General features: G+C 52.2%; 2 protein-coding genes across 2 annotated transcripts in view; one reads left to right on the forward strand and one right to left on the reverse strand.

Moving 5' to 3' along the window:
- The window catches only part of ADGRA2 (adhesion G protein-coupled receptor A2), a 33,486-nt gene extending 30,269 nt beyond the window's left edge, over positions 1-3,217 (forward strand). The window contains exons 18-19 of the mRNA XM_058525204.1: positions 144-233; positions 472-3,217. Of these exons, the coding sequence (XP_058381187.1) occupies positions 144-233; positions 472-1,741 (1,360 nt within the window). The 3' untranslated portion in view covers positions 1,742-3,217. The remainder of the gene's footprint in view (positions 1-143; positions 234-471) is intronic.
- Positions 3,218-3,302: 85 nt separating this feature from the next.
- BRF2 (BRF2 RNA polymerase III transcription initiation factor subunit) lies at positions 3,303-7,813 on the reverse strand. Its single transcript, XM_058525205.1, has 4 exons — positions 7,540-7,813; positions 6,778-6,837; positions 5,796-6,117; positions 3,303-4,696 (listed from the first exon to the last, which is right to left on the reverse strand). Exons 1-4 carry the CDS (start codon positions 7,691-7,693, stop codon positions 3,967-3,969), a joined length of 1,266 nt encoding a protein of 421 aa, XP_058381188.1. The 5' UTR covers positions 7,694-7,813; the 3' UTR covers positions 3,303-3,966.
- Between the last annotated feature and the right edge of the window lie 4,572 nt (positions 7,814-12,385).

Here is a 12,385-nt window from a genome sequence, read left to right on the forward strand (position 1 = left end):
GAGCTTTGCATCCCTGGAAAAAAATCTGACAGAATTTAAAGGGGAAGACAATGGGACGGAGACCCTGACTCATGGGTTCTGAGCACGTGGTTCCTCCCCGCTTGTTGCCCATCTCTCTGACCCCCAACCCCATTCCTCTCCAGGTTCTATTTGATTGCTGGAGGAATCCCACTCATTATCTGTGGCATCACGGCTGCTGTCAACATCCACAACTACCAGGACCACAGCCCCTAGTGAGCGCCGCTGCCTGCCTGCCCCACACCTACCCGCCCGGCACGGATGCCTTCCACTCCACTGGCAGGGGCACCTGCCAGGCCCACCCAGCCAGTGACCCAACCTCAGCCCATGCATGTTAATTAAGCCAGTCTCTGCCTCCCCACTCACCATCTCCTCTATCTCCCCAGCCACCCAGCCTATGGGCCCCACCTCAGACACCTTCCTCCTCCTCATCCACTGCCTGTCTCCCCTCAGCTGCTGGCTGGTGTGGCGTCCAAGCCTAGGAGCCTTCTACATCCCGGTGGCTTTGATTCTGCTGATCACCTGGATCTATTTCCTGTGTGCAGGGCTGCGCTTACGGGGTCCCCTGGCACAGAGCCCAAAGGGGGGCACCAGGAGGGTTTCCCTGGAGCCAGGGGAGGAGCTGAGGGGTTCCACCAGGCTCAGGAGCAGCGGAACCCTCCTAAGTGACTCGGGTTCCCTTCTCGCTACTGGGAGCGCTGGGGTGGTGACGCCCGGATCCTCGCAGGATGGTGACGGCCTCTATTCTCCGGGAGTCCAGCTGGGGGCGCTGATGACCACGCATTTCCTGTACCTGGCCATGTGGGGCTGTGGGGCTCTGGCCGTATCCCAGCGCTGGCTGCCCCGGGTGGTGTGCAGCTGTCTGTATGGAGTGGCGGCCTCTGCCCTGGGCCTCTTCATCTTCACCCACCACTGTGCCAGGCGCAGGGACGTGAGGGCCTCCTGGCGCGCCTGCTGCCCCCCTGCCTCGGCCCCCCACGCCTCATCCCGGGCCGTGCCTGCCGCCCCAGAGGACGGTTCCCCAGCCTTCGGAGAGGGGGCCCCCTCCCTTAAGTCCTCCCAGAGCGGCAGCAGCGGACACGCGCCGCCCCCGGGCCCCTGCAAGCTCACCAACCTGCAGCTGGCCCAGAGTCAGGGGTGCGAGGCGGGGGTGACGGCCCGCGGGGAAGGGGAGCCAGAGCCCATGGGCTCCCGGGGCAGCCTGGCTCCCCGCCACGCCAACAACTTGCACCACGGGCGCCGAGCGCACAAGAGTCGGGCCAAGGGGCACCGCGCGGGGGAGGCTGGCGGCAAGAACCGGCTCCGGGCGCTGCGCGGCGGAGCGGCCGCGGGGGCACCCGAGCTGCTGTCCAGCGAGAGCGGCAGCCTGCACAACAGCCCGTCCGACAGCTACCCGGGTAGCAGCCGCAACAGCCCCGGCGCCGGCCCCCCGCTCGACGGCGAGCCCACGCTCACGCCGTCGGAGGGCAGCGACACCAGCGCGCCGCTCCCCGAGGCCGGCCGGCCGGGCCAGCGCCGCAGCGCCAGCCGCGACAACCTCAAGGGCGGCGGGGGCGGCGCGCTGGAGAAGGAGAGCAAGCGCCGCTCGTACCCGCTCAACACTGCCAGTCTGAACGGCGCCCCCAAGGGGGGCAAGTACGACGACATCACCCTGACGGGAGCCGAGGCGGCGGGGGGCGGCTGCATGAAGACAGGCCTCTGGAAGAGCGAGACAACCGTCTAGGGCGGGGGCGGGCGACGCGTTAGCACAGGCTGGCCACAGGGGCTCAGTAGCCTGGCTTCTCGGGGGCCCTTAAAGACGTCTATCGGTACGTCCCAGGTCTGAGGCAGAGGGGCCATGGCTGCAGGGCTCACCAGCTTTAGTCCTGGAGGCTGCACCAAAGGAGAGACAGAGACCTGCCACTGCCAGGAGGGTCACCCTCTGGGGTAGCGACAGACAATCCCAGGATCACAGGCTTCATACACTTCTCTCCCAGCCCAGGCTGGTTTTGGCAGTCAAATCGGTGCTGTCCAGGGTAGGGGGGAGGTCCTGTCAGTCTGTGGAGTGACAAATCAAATGGAGGGGCACAGCACAGCCCAGGCAGGCTCCTCCTGAGGTACTCCCCGCATCTCGTCCCCCCACCGCCTCACTGGCAGCCACCAGCCTTATCAAGAAAACACAGATGATGGGAACTTGAGAACGGTGTTCTCTCCTCCCCCCCCTCATCTGAAGTCGGCCATCTGTACCTAGACACTAGGGCCTCTCCCCCACCCAGTTTTGGGCTAACTAGGGAGCCAGCCTAGCAGACGAGCCAGGTGACCAGGACCAACAGGAGGTAACAAGGTGCTGCTTTTCAGGTTAACTATGCACGAGGAGAAGGGGGGGGAGAGCGGTGTGCAAGGCACCTGTGGAGATCAACTAGTCCTGTGGAAGGGGCAGGTGGAAAGCATGCACAATTAGGGCTAGACCCCATTTCCACAGGAGTGGTACACAGGTCATACAGCAGGGCTCAGAGGGGGCACTTTAGGACAAAGCCGAGACCCTACCCCTAAGAAGCTGACTCTGCCAGATGCCCGGGGATGACTTGAGGGAAGGAGAGAGTAGTGCTTAGATATGGGACTGAAGCTAGTCATGCCTTTAACCTAGCCTGAAACAATGCCTGAAGAGGGGCTCCACCACAAGGCTGCAGGTGGTGTTGGAGAAGCACTTATTGTTCCGTTATAAGACCCATATCCCCAGTCTCAGCCTTCCAACACCAAAGGACTGAGGAGGCGCACTTCCCTGCCTCCATGAGGCCATATGGAAGAACCATTGCAATAATTTGATCTCTAGCTCCATATTATGGAGAAACTCCAAAACATCAAACCAGCTTCCTGCCTCACAGAAGCCCAAGCCGAACCCCCTGAGGCAGTGGGGAGGGGCCCCGCAGCTCACTTGGGGCCTGCGCCTTCACTACTTTTAAACACCAGCACTCATCTTTTTCCCAACCTAAAAGCAACCACCAGCCTTTTACTACAGGACCCAATGAAAGTGGAGTGGACCTTGGGCCTCATGAAGAGCAACAGGAAGACAAGGCCTGGTTCAGGTCCCCTGCCAGTCTCCATGTCACCCCAGCCTGATCACCAAGGCAACAGAAGACATAGGGAGGGGAGAAAACCCACACGCCTTGGGATGGATCCTGTTATTTATGCTTGCTACACAGACAGTATTAGACAGGAAAAAAAAAAAAAAAAAGCTTTGTATTATTCTTCCACATATGCTGGCTGCTGTTTACATACCCTGCCAATGCCTTAGCACTGGAGAGCTTTTTGCAATACGCTGGGGAAAGGGGAGGGGGGGATGAAAAGTGCCAAAGAAAACATGTTTTTAAAAGCTCGGGTTTTATACAATAGAATGTTTTCTAGCAGATGCCTCTTGTTTTAATATATTAAAATTTTGCAAAGCCCTTTGAGCTATAACCTTAGTCCACCCACGGTCCTTTTGTTATGAAGGAGAAGATCTCATGACACAATACACATGAACCCACCAACACCTGTGAATGGACACAGGGCCGAGAGTTGCCCAGGTCCTGTCCTCTGAGAGCTGATACTGTTGGAAATGCCAACTGCTCCACACCAGCAGGGAAGCCCCACCAGGCCTGCAGCAGCAGTGTATCCAATTCAAACCAGGAGCAGGAGCCAGCCTGACACTCTCCCAGCAGTCTAAGAGGAAAGCCATCCCACAGAATATGAGTATATGCAACCCACTCTCTGGCACCAAGGGCTGGGACTCCCTCCAACCTAGGCCTCCCTGCATTCCTTCTGACTTCTGCTCCAGGACCTGAACCCAATGAACTGCAGAGCCCCTCTTGGTTCCTTTAAACAAGACAAGACAATACCTAAGGACTTGTACACACTCATTTCTCTGGATATGACAGGCCTATTGTCAAGCTGCTGTCAGAATGGCGTGAAGTGGCCCCCAGATGTGCATCAGGGAGGGTTGGGAACACTCACAGCAGCCTGTCTAGCAGCTTGGGCTTTTAGAAAGTCCCTAACTTCCTGAGGGGTACGCAAATACTGCTCTATTTCACTATCAGAAATGTTCTCATCTCCGGTGACCGTGGAGACAGAGGGTGTGGGACGGATCCGCTTCGGGGGCTTCAACATGCAGGGCGGGAGGAGAAGGGCAGGACTAGCTCCTCGCTTCCCCTCAGACAAATCTAAGGAACTACTGCCCCCTTCCTCTTTTCCCCGCCCCTGTCCCTGCCCCTGCCCCTGCCGCTCCTCCTCCTGGGCCTCCATCTCTGCTGTGCCGTCTCGAAAGGCCTTGCGGACCAACGTGCGGCGGTGCTGCAGAAGGTCACTGATGTGCTTCACCACAGACCGTTTGTTAAGTTTCAGAACCTGCAGCCAGGCCAGCTGCTCAGCCATCCGCAGCAGCACAGCCAGCAGCTCCTGCAGGCGGGAGGAAGCAGGGTAGGGCAGGTCCACATTTGCCAATTTACAAAATCGGGCAAGGGAACACGTCAGACGATCTGAAGGCCGCAGCGACTGCCAAGCCAGGAAAGTAGCAGCTGTGATGACAGGCAAGGGATGCCGCCCAGTCACCAGCCACGTCTCATCTGCCAGCTCCACCAACTGCAACGTGCGCGACAGCATCTTCTCTTTGTCTTCCACATATTTGGCTGGCACAGACGGGGAGGCTTGGAACAGTTTGAAGCTGAAATAACCGAAATGAGGGTCTGGTCTCAATGCCTATGGGGGGCTGCTCTTCCAAAATGAGAAAGAGCAGTCCACTCAAGATGGGCAAGCTATTGTACCCTCTTGGGAACACACAAGCCTCCTGGGCAGCAAGTTTATACAGGTACCAAGAGAACACAGGGTGAGTCTTCTGCTTGCAAGGTGAAGGCAGGAGAATGCAGAAGGGAGCTAACATGTGTTGAGCACCCCCTGTCGGCCATTATTCTGAGTGCTGTACAAATGTTCTCCTTGAATCTACTCTACCCCTGTTATGTGCATTTATAGTTGAAAAACTTGCCCAGTCATCCAGCTGGGAACCAAGCTTCAAACCCAAAGCCATCTGACACCGATAACCGTTGCTTTCTACTATATTTGTCAGAAAAAAGAAAAGAACACAGCTACTTAAAAAAAAAAAAAGAACTAGTTTCTAACTCTAGCTCTGTCATTTACTAATATCCTTTCAGCTCCATTAGCAGATGATCCTGCTGAGGCAGGGCTGTTGCATCTAGCCACACAGGCCATGTACAACGTGAGTGGTTCAACTCAGCAGCCCTGTGCCAAGGCTAATACCTACTTTCCTACATCATTAGGCTGCTGTAAGGACAAAGGGACTTGAAAATTACAGCATTCTAGAAATATAAAACAAGATTAACCTTATTAGTACTAGGTACAGGGGAGAGAAAATAGATTTTCCTCCCACATCTTTTTTTTTTTTTTGAGGAAGATTGGCCCTGCACTAACATCTGTTGCCAAACTTCCTCTCTTTTTCTTTTTTCTCCCCAAAGCCCCAGTACAGAGTTGTGTATCACAGTTGTAGAGTTGTAGCTCTTCTATGTGGGACGCTGCCTTAGCATGGCTTGACGAGCGGTGAGTAGGTCTGCGCCCAGGATCCCAACTGGTGAACCCTGGGCCATCGAAGCTGAACGCGCGAACTTAACCGCTACGCCACTGGGCCAGCCCCTCTCCCACATCCTTTGGTCAAAAATGAGATGAACTTTGGTCAAAAAGAGATTGCCAAAGGCAAAAGGATTCCAATTTAAGGACCCATCCTGTCCCCGTGTCTCCCACTAGGCAGGTACCTGCTACAGTAGGTCTTCACCAGGTCTGCCAAGCACAGAGACGGCACGTCCAGCCCCAGAAGCTTCACAATCTGCATGTAGGTGCCAGAAAATGCATCCAAGTCTGCATACAGTAGGGTGCAGATGGTGCCCATGGTTAGCGGCCAGTTATGCTGCCGGCAGGTGATTAAAACACAGCACCCGACCAATACCTCCTTCTTCTGCAGCCTGGCAGCACGGATGCCAGAGTGCCGGTATGCCTGTTGGTAGTAGGCAACTGCTGTGTCCTCAAACGTTGGTGGCAACTGCAGAACTCGACAGAGGTCTCTCACTCGGCGGAGACCTAGAAAAACCCACAGCAAGAGTTAGACAGGTCAAAGGAGCTACTGCGCAGCTCCTAGCGACTTCTAACCTGGCCTCTGATACGAGATGCTCAAATAATGTACCTTTCCACCACGACAGGAGTCACACTTGGTGAGGTCATTCTAAAGGCACAAAGAAATTTGTGGAAAGGAGTCATATTTCAGACCATCATTTTTTGGGAGGCTGGTTTGATTCAGGGCTAAGCCAAAGTCTGATCTGGGCTCCTTGAGTACCTCCAACATACCCTTGAGCAAACCCATACCTTATAGTGAATTCCTACCTCTCTTAGAACCATCTTCATCCTTTATTTCCTTTTTTGTTGCTGAGGAAGATTCGCCTGAGCTAATATCTGATGCCAATCTTCCTCTATTTTGTATGTATTTTGTATGCTGCCAAGGCATGGCCACTGAATGCATGGTGTAGGTCTGCACCTGGGAACCAAACCTGGGCCGCCGAAGCGAAGCACGCAGAACTTAACCACTAGGCCACTGGGCTGGCCCACCATCCTTTATTTCTAATTACCATTCTCTTCTACTCCACCTTACACAGTAATGCTGCAAACAGGAAAAGCAAGCAGATGGGCTGGACCACGAGGACAATTTTCTTTAAAGCCACTGTATCATAAAAGGTTGACTCTCACCTCGTTGCTGGCTACGACTCACTTGTTCATTTTCCCCTGTGCTTCGGGAATATGTGACTTCTGTAAGAGAATGGGCAAGAAGTAGCTTGTTTAGCCTTTCTTCACCAGACCCCTGACCCACAGCACACAAAGCCAGGGAGCAGAATTCAGATCATTAGGCATCTGCTCCCTGTCTCACAGAAGGTGCCCATCTATGCATGTTCAAGGTCCATCTGGTTTTCTACAGCCACAAGCAGTATCAAATACACAGAGATGGAGGAAGATGAGGACTACATTAAAGCAGCTCCAAGTGTCCCAAATTTTCAGTCATCCCTCCTGTACGTCCAATCCAAGCCATTTTCCCGGCTGCAGATTTTGAGGGCTGCCCTGGGGAGACACTTGGAAAGCAAAGAAAACAGATGTTTTTCTCAATTCGTGCTAAAAACTAGGGATAACAGTATATGCTGTATTCGTAAAGAATTGACCCACAACCGTTCCACCACGACCAGACTAGATATTGAGTGGAACTCTGTTTCTCTCTTTGTTTCATTTATTCAATATTCATTATACCGACTCTGTGTGCCAGAGGCCATACTAGATGCTAGGGAAACACACGCGAACGGCAGTCCCTGGCCTCCTGCAGCCTACTCTTCCAATGCAGGTCGTTTTCTCCCATATTTAAGTGTGCACATGACAAGCAGAGGGCGGGAGAGAGGAGGAATCTGCCGTCCACCTCTCCCGCCCCGGGCTGGCCCCGGGCTCCGGCAAGGCCGGCCCAGGTACCTCGGAGGTTGCCCTCGTCGCTGTAGGTGGTCGTCAGGACGCCCTCGGTGACCACGCAGCCGCAGTCGGAGCACACCAGCTGGCTCTGCGAATAGTGCGAGTCTTCCACGAGCTCCGCGGAGCCGCAGTCGGGGCAGCGGCCTCCGCCCGGCATCTCACTGCCTGCCCGGAGCCAGGAAGCCTTCGGATATCCACCCCTGCGTCGGCCACGGCAACCGGGAGGAAGCACAACTAGGGGGTAAACTTTCTAAAGGCTGCACCTTTCTCGGCGGTATTGGTAGTTCCCTCCGCCCTGCGGCTGCACGCCACTTCCGGTCCGACCTCTGCGGACTCGGGTAGAAACGTGAGCTAGAAGAGGAGGTTCCTGATCTGGACTGCATCTTCGGGTTCCCCGCTATCTGTAGTTAGTTCGAGGTGGGCCACACTGGGGATTGAATTTGGGTGAACTTTCTACCTACATGGACGCGCATAACAGGCAAGAAATTGTTGCCATGCCCAAAGGACTCTCCTTTCTAAAGCGCTAGGGGAATCGCAGATTCTCCATTTCTCTTTGGTAGTGAATGTTGATTTTGGCCATAGTACAAGGTATGTGTCTAAAAGGGAGAGCAGTGTAGGGAGAGAGCAGGAAATTGTGTTCTGTTTTCCAGAGCGGCTTCCCCAGGCACGTCGTTTCCTCTCTTTGCAGTCTGTTTCCTCTCTTTTCTCAACTGTAGAATGAGGGAGTTGAAATAAAACCTAGAGTGGCAAAGTCAAATGCTTTCAGAGGCTAGGCAAGGAATGTCTAAGGGAGCTGGAGGGAAACAATATGGAGTGGTGAGGCCTTTGGCAAACCGGAGGGTTCAAGCAGATCCTGATGTTTTTAAAACCTTGAGCTTTAAGATGCTCCAAGATTCTGACTCCAAAGTTCGTAACTTAGTATAGTATAGATCAAATAATCTTGAACAAAACTGTGCCTCTAGTGATGCTATTACAGAAACCAGGCTTACAAATTAGAAATTTTGCATGTGATGTATGAATATAAATTAAAAGTCACCAAAAAAAGTATTTTCTTATAAGTAAATCCTAATTGCACTCATTAAGAATAAAGACTGGAACACTTGAAAGTTTCAGAATCAGTTGTGTCTGAAAAATAAGAAAAATGAGTTAAATGACAAGGACAGCCACAGGCTTGTTTTTTATGACTCCAAGAAAACAAATGGGAGTCATCATAGCACACACTGAAAGTGTGTGTGGAGAATTTCAGGTGGGCCTCCAGCATTAGCAGATGTTAGAAGCTGTTGTGGGCTCAATTTCAACCTTGCATTGGGAGTTGAGGGTGGAGGGTGAGACCAGCACTTCCCCCTGAGAACAGAAAATGATTGGACAGCTAGTTCACAGAATGAATTGAGGGATAAGGATGTCTTGTCAGCCCATTAACAAATAGGGATACTGCCTTGAGGAATGAGATACAGGTTACAGCTGTTTTTTCAGAAGATCAATAAATTATGCATCTTACAGCTGAAAAAAATTTTGAAAGAAAAGTGATGCTTTTCAGTCTGAAGACACAAGGCAACACAATGACCCTGTACCCAGGGAGTCCTCAGATAAAGGACTTGAGCCTCAAAAAGAAAGGGATCTGATCAGACAGGGCTGTAGGTTCTTTTGAAAGAGCTATAATCAGTGGTCAGGTACAGAGGACTCCCTCTATGCCTAATGAGACTGAGTTCCCCGGACCACAGTGGGGAACAAGGGCATCTCTGACACAAAGATTGCATTTTATCTATGATCCAAGCATCAGCCTTCTCTACTTCAAATGTCACTTACCTTTAGTATAAACTGGGAAAGAGGTGCTGTGCCTTTCAAAAATTGTCCATTCAGCCCCTTTGGCTCACAAGTCCCTCCCCTCCATTACTACTGCACAACAGAATTTCCTGCATCGCAGACCTCAGTGGGCTGGCAGGATGCTACTCCGCTGACTAGGTGTTAGTTAACCCACAAACACAAAGCAGCCAGACTTCCATTCTTTCATTTTCCACGCCAGCATCATGTGAGACTGTTAATGGACTTTACTGAAGGGTTGAGTAACTTAAGGTGATTATAATATAAGTGAAAAAAAAAATTTGTAAAATGGGAATTTTCATAAGACCCTTCTCACAGTTTAAGAGGAAAGCATTAAAAGCCAACCAAACCAAATAAAAATCCCTTCAAAAGATGTCAGTCCCTTCTTTTCCACACTCAGCTTCTCTCCTTGATATCCAGATCTAAGGATATCACCCCCTCCCCAAGAGACTGCTTCCTCAGGGCCTGAGAACCACTATCCTTTTTAGAGAAATCCCATCCACAGGACTTGATCACACCGGAGGGTCCACCCGTCCCCCCAGCCAAGGGAGGCAATAATCCCCAACAGACCATTCCCTTATTTTCTTTTTTTTTTGAGGAAGATCAGCCCTGAGCTAACATCCATGCTAATCCTCCTTTTTTTGCTGAGGAAGACTGGCTCTGAGCTAACATCTATTGCCGATCCTCCTCCTTCCCCTCCCCCCCAAAGCCCCAGTAGATAGTTGTATGTCATAGTTGCACATCCTTTTAGCTGCCGTATGTGGGACGCGGGCTCAGCATGGCCAGAGAAGTGGTGCGTCAGTGCGTGCCCGGGATCTGAACCCCGGGCCGCCAGTAGCAGAGCACGCGCACTTAACCGCTAAGCCACGGGCCCGCCCCCATTCCCTTATTTTCAATTGCTCACTCTAGCCCCATACCACAAGGGGGCTTCAGCACGATAGCCTTGGGTGGGCCTTGGCATTCCAAGTCCCCTCTCTTCTAGACTTCCCCACTAGTGTGAGGTATGCAATGAGGATATATTTCTGGTTGTCCAGCAAATAAATATTGAGACACACATGCATGCTTGTGTGTGCACACACACCTCTCAGAAACATCCATTAGTTTTAGACAGTACAGTCGACATCCTTACTGGGGAGCAGAAACATGTCCCTAAAAGCAGCATAATTGGCATTGGGAGTAATCCTTTATGTTATCATGCAGAACAGCATCAGACTCTTATCCCCAATTTTGGGCAGATCTTGAACCTAAATGGATTGGGAAAAAAAGAGATTTAATTGCAGAGTCATTTACCCACGACAGAAGCCTTGAAATTCTGCTTTCCCCAACACGACTCACAGTCAAGCGGAAGGGCAGTTTTATGATCCTCTAACCAGCAACTGTAGGGGGCAGAGGGGTAGGAGAGCCTTGTCCTAACACAAACAGGCTGGGAAGTGGGCAGGACCCAGGCCAGAAGATGGCGCACTCTACTAAGACATGTAAGTCTGGGGTTTTCCACTTTCTCAAGAAGAAATGGATTTATTTAGGAAATTTATTTGCCTTTCTCCAGGAAATCAGAACAGACACATCATCCTCGGTGCCCTTCCTGCTGGTACAAACTCTTCTTAAGAGATGCCGACATTCAATGATTGTGATTATCTGTTTAACAGATGCTCCTCAAACCCCTCTCCCCACTCCACCCCCTAGCCTGTGAAACTGGAAGCGTGATTCTTGTCTCTGTATCTCCAGCGCCCACATGGTCCCTGGCACACAGGCTTTTGGAATGCTGAGTACCCAGAATGGGCTGGATTAGAGAAGAAAGCTACCCAGGAGAGGAGGCTGTTGGAAAGGCTGCCTCAGCCATGGTCCAGATGTGAAATAGTGACCTTAAGGTGAGAGTTCTTTCTAGAGAGGAGACCGAAGGGGAAGGCACCGACGGTGTGGACCTGCAGGATGCCCTCTGCCAGTCCTCCCTCGGTTAGACTGTGTCTTCCAGTTCGTTGTCTGCCTTCTGACTTCCCTTTGATTGTTAAGTCTCTGTGGAATGACCTGGCTTCCTACCGCTGTGTCCTGGAGCACCTCCTGCAGCGAGGGCTGGCCCTCAGTCAAGAGCTGTTCAGCTCCCGTGAATACCTGTCCTGGGTGGGCCTGTCAGAAGCAACAAAGACCGAAACTCTGAGGCGAGATCTTTCTAATCTAGAGCAAGTAGCCAGGGGGAGCTGGCTGCTCTCAGGTCCTTAATCCAGGCTCACCCCTGCGCTCCTCGCAGCTCAGTTGACTGAAATGTTGTCACTCGAAACCAGTTTCACTCTGAGCCCTGGGGACACTCTCTCCTTGGCACACTAAGCCTGGCAGTTGCCCTTGGAGCCCTTCTGACTGGATTTCCTTCCCACCACCTCGGCTCTTTGTGGACACTCATTCTCCACCACTCTAGGATGAGACAGCCACGGTACACAGCACAGCCTGGACTTCCTGAATCCTGGTGCCGAGTAACTTCCCTCGCTCATGTTCACTCCACCCTTTTGCGTTGTTTATTCTGTCCCCCCAACACACTTTCCCTTCCCTGGGCTGAGGATTAATGTGTTCCATTTCTTGAACGCCTAGGGAAAAAGGCATCCGATAACTCGAAGAAGGTAGTCCCAGGCCCCCATTCCCTGCATACCAGTGAATACCAGTCACCTTACCTGAACTTTCCTCCTCAGGGAGGCTGTGGCTTATCTGGCCTTGTCTTGAGGGGGCGTTGAGTTATACCATTTCCCTGCCTGCTCCAGTCCTCCAGGATTACGGGTGAATCAGAACATTATCTCATTGGCCCCCAAAATGATCCTACACTGGAGTCGGCAAACGTTTTCTTTAAAGGGCCAGATAGCAAATATTTAGTTTTGGCGGACAATAACATCTCTGTCGCAACTAAATTCTGCTGTTGTAACATGGAAATAGCCATAGACAATTAAGTAAACAAATGAGCGTGGCTGTATTCCAATAAAACTTTGTGGACACTGAAATTTGGATTTCATGTGCCATGAAATATTATTTTGATTTGTTAAAAAAT

This window comes from Diceros bicornis, chromosome 29 (assembly GCF_020826845.1).
Source record: "Diceros bicornis minor isolate mBicDic1 chromosome 29, mDicBic1.mat.cur, whole genome shotgun sequence".
NCBI classification, from domain to species: Eukaryota; Metazoa; Chordata; class Mammalia; order Perissodactyla; family Rhinocerotidae; genus Diceros; species Diceros bicornis.

What these genes read in the sequence shown, in the direction of transcription:
- BRF2 (XM_058525205.1), bottom strand. Translation starts at nt 7,693, where the DNA reads ATGCCGGGCGGAGGCCGCTGCCCCGACTGCGGCTCCGCGGAGCTCGTG. An exon ending in GAGTCGTAGCCAGCAACGAG is followed by an intron (nt 6,118 to 6,777) that starts GTGAGAGTCAAC and finishes GGGTTTTTCTAG; the next exon opens with GTCTCCGCCGAGTGAGAGAC. An exon ending in GTGAAGACCTACTGTAGCAG is followed by an intron (nt 4,697 to 5,795) that starts GTACCTGCCTAG and finishes CGGTTATTTCAG; the next exon opens with CTTCAAACTGTTCCAAGCCT.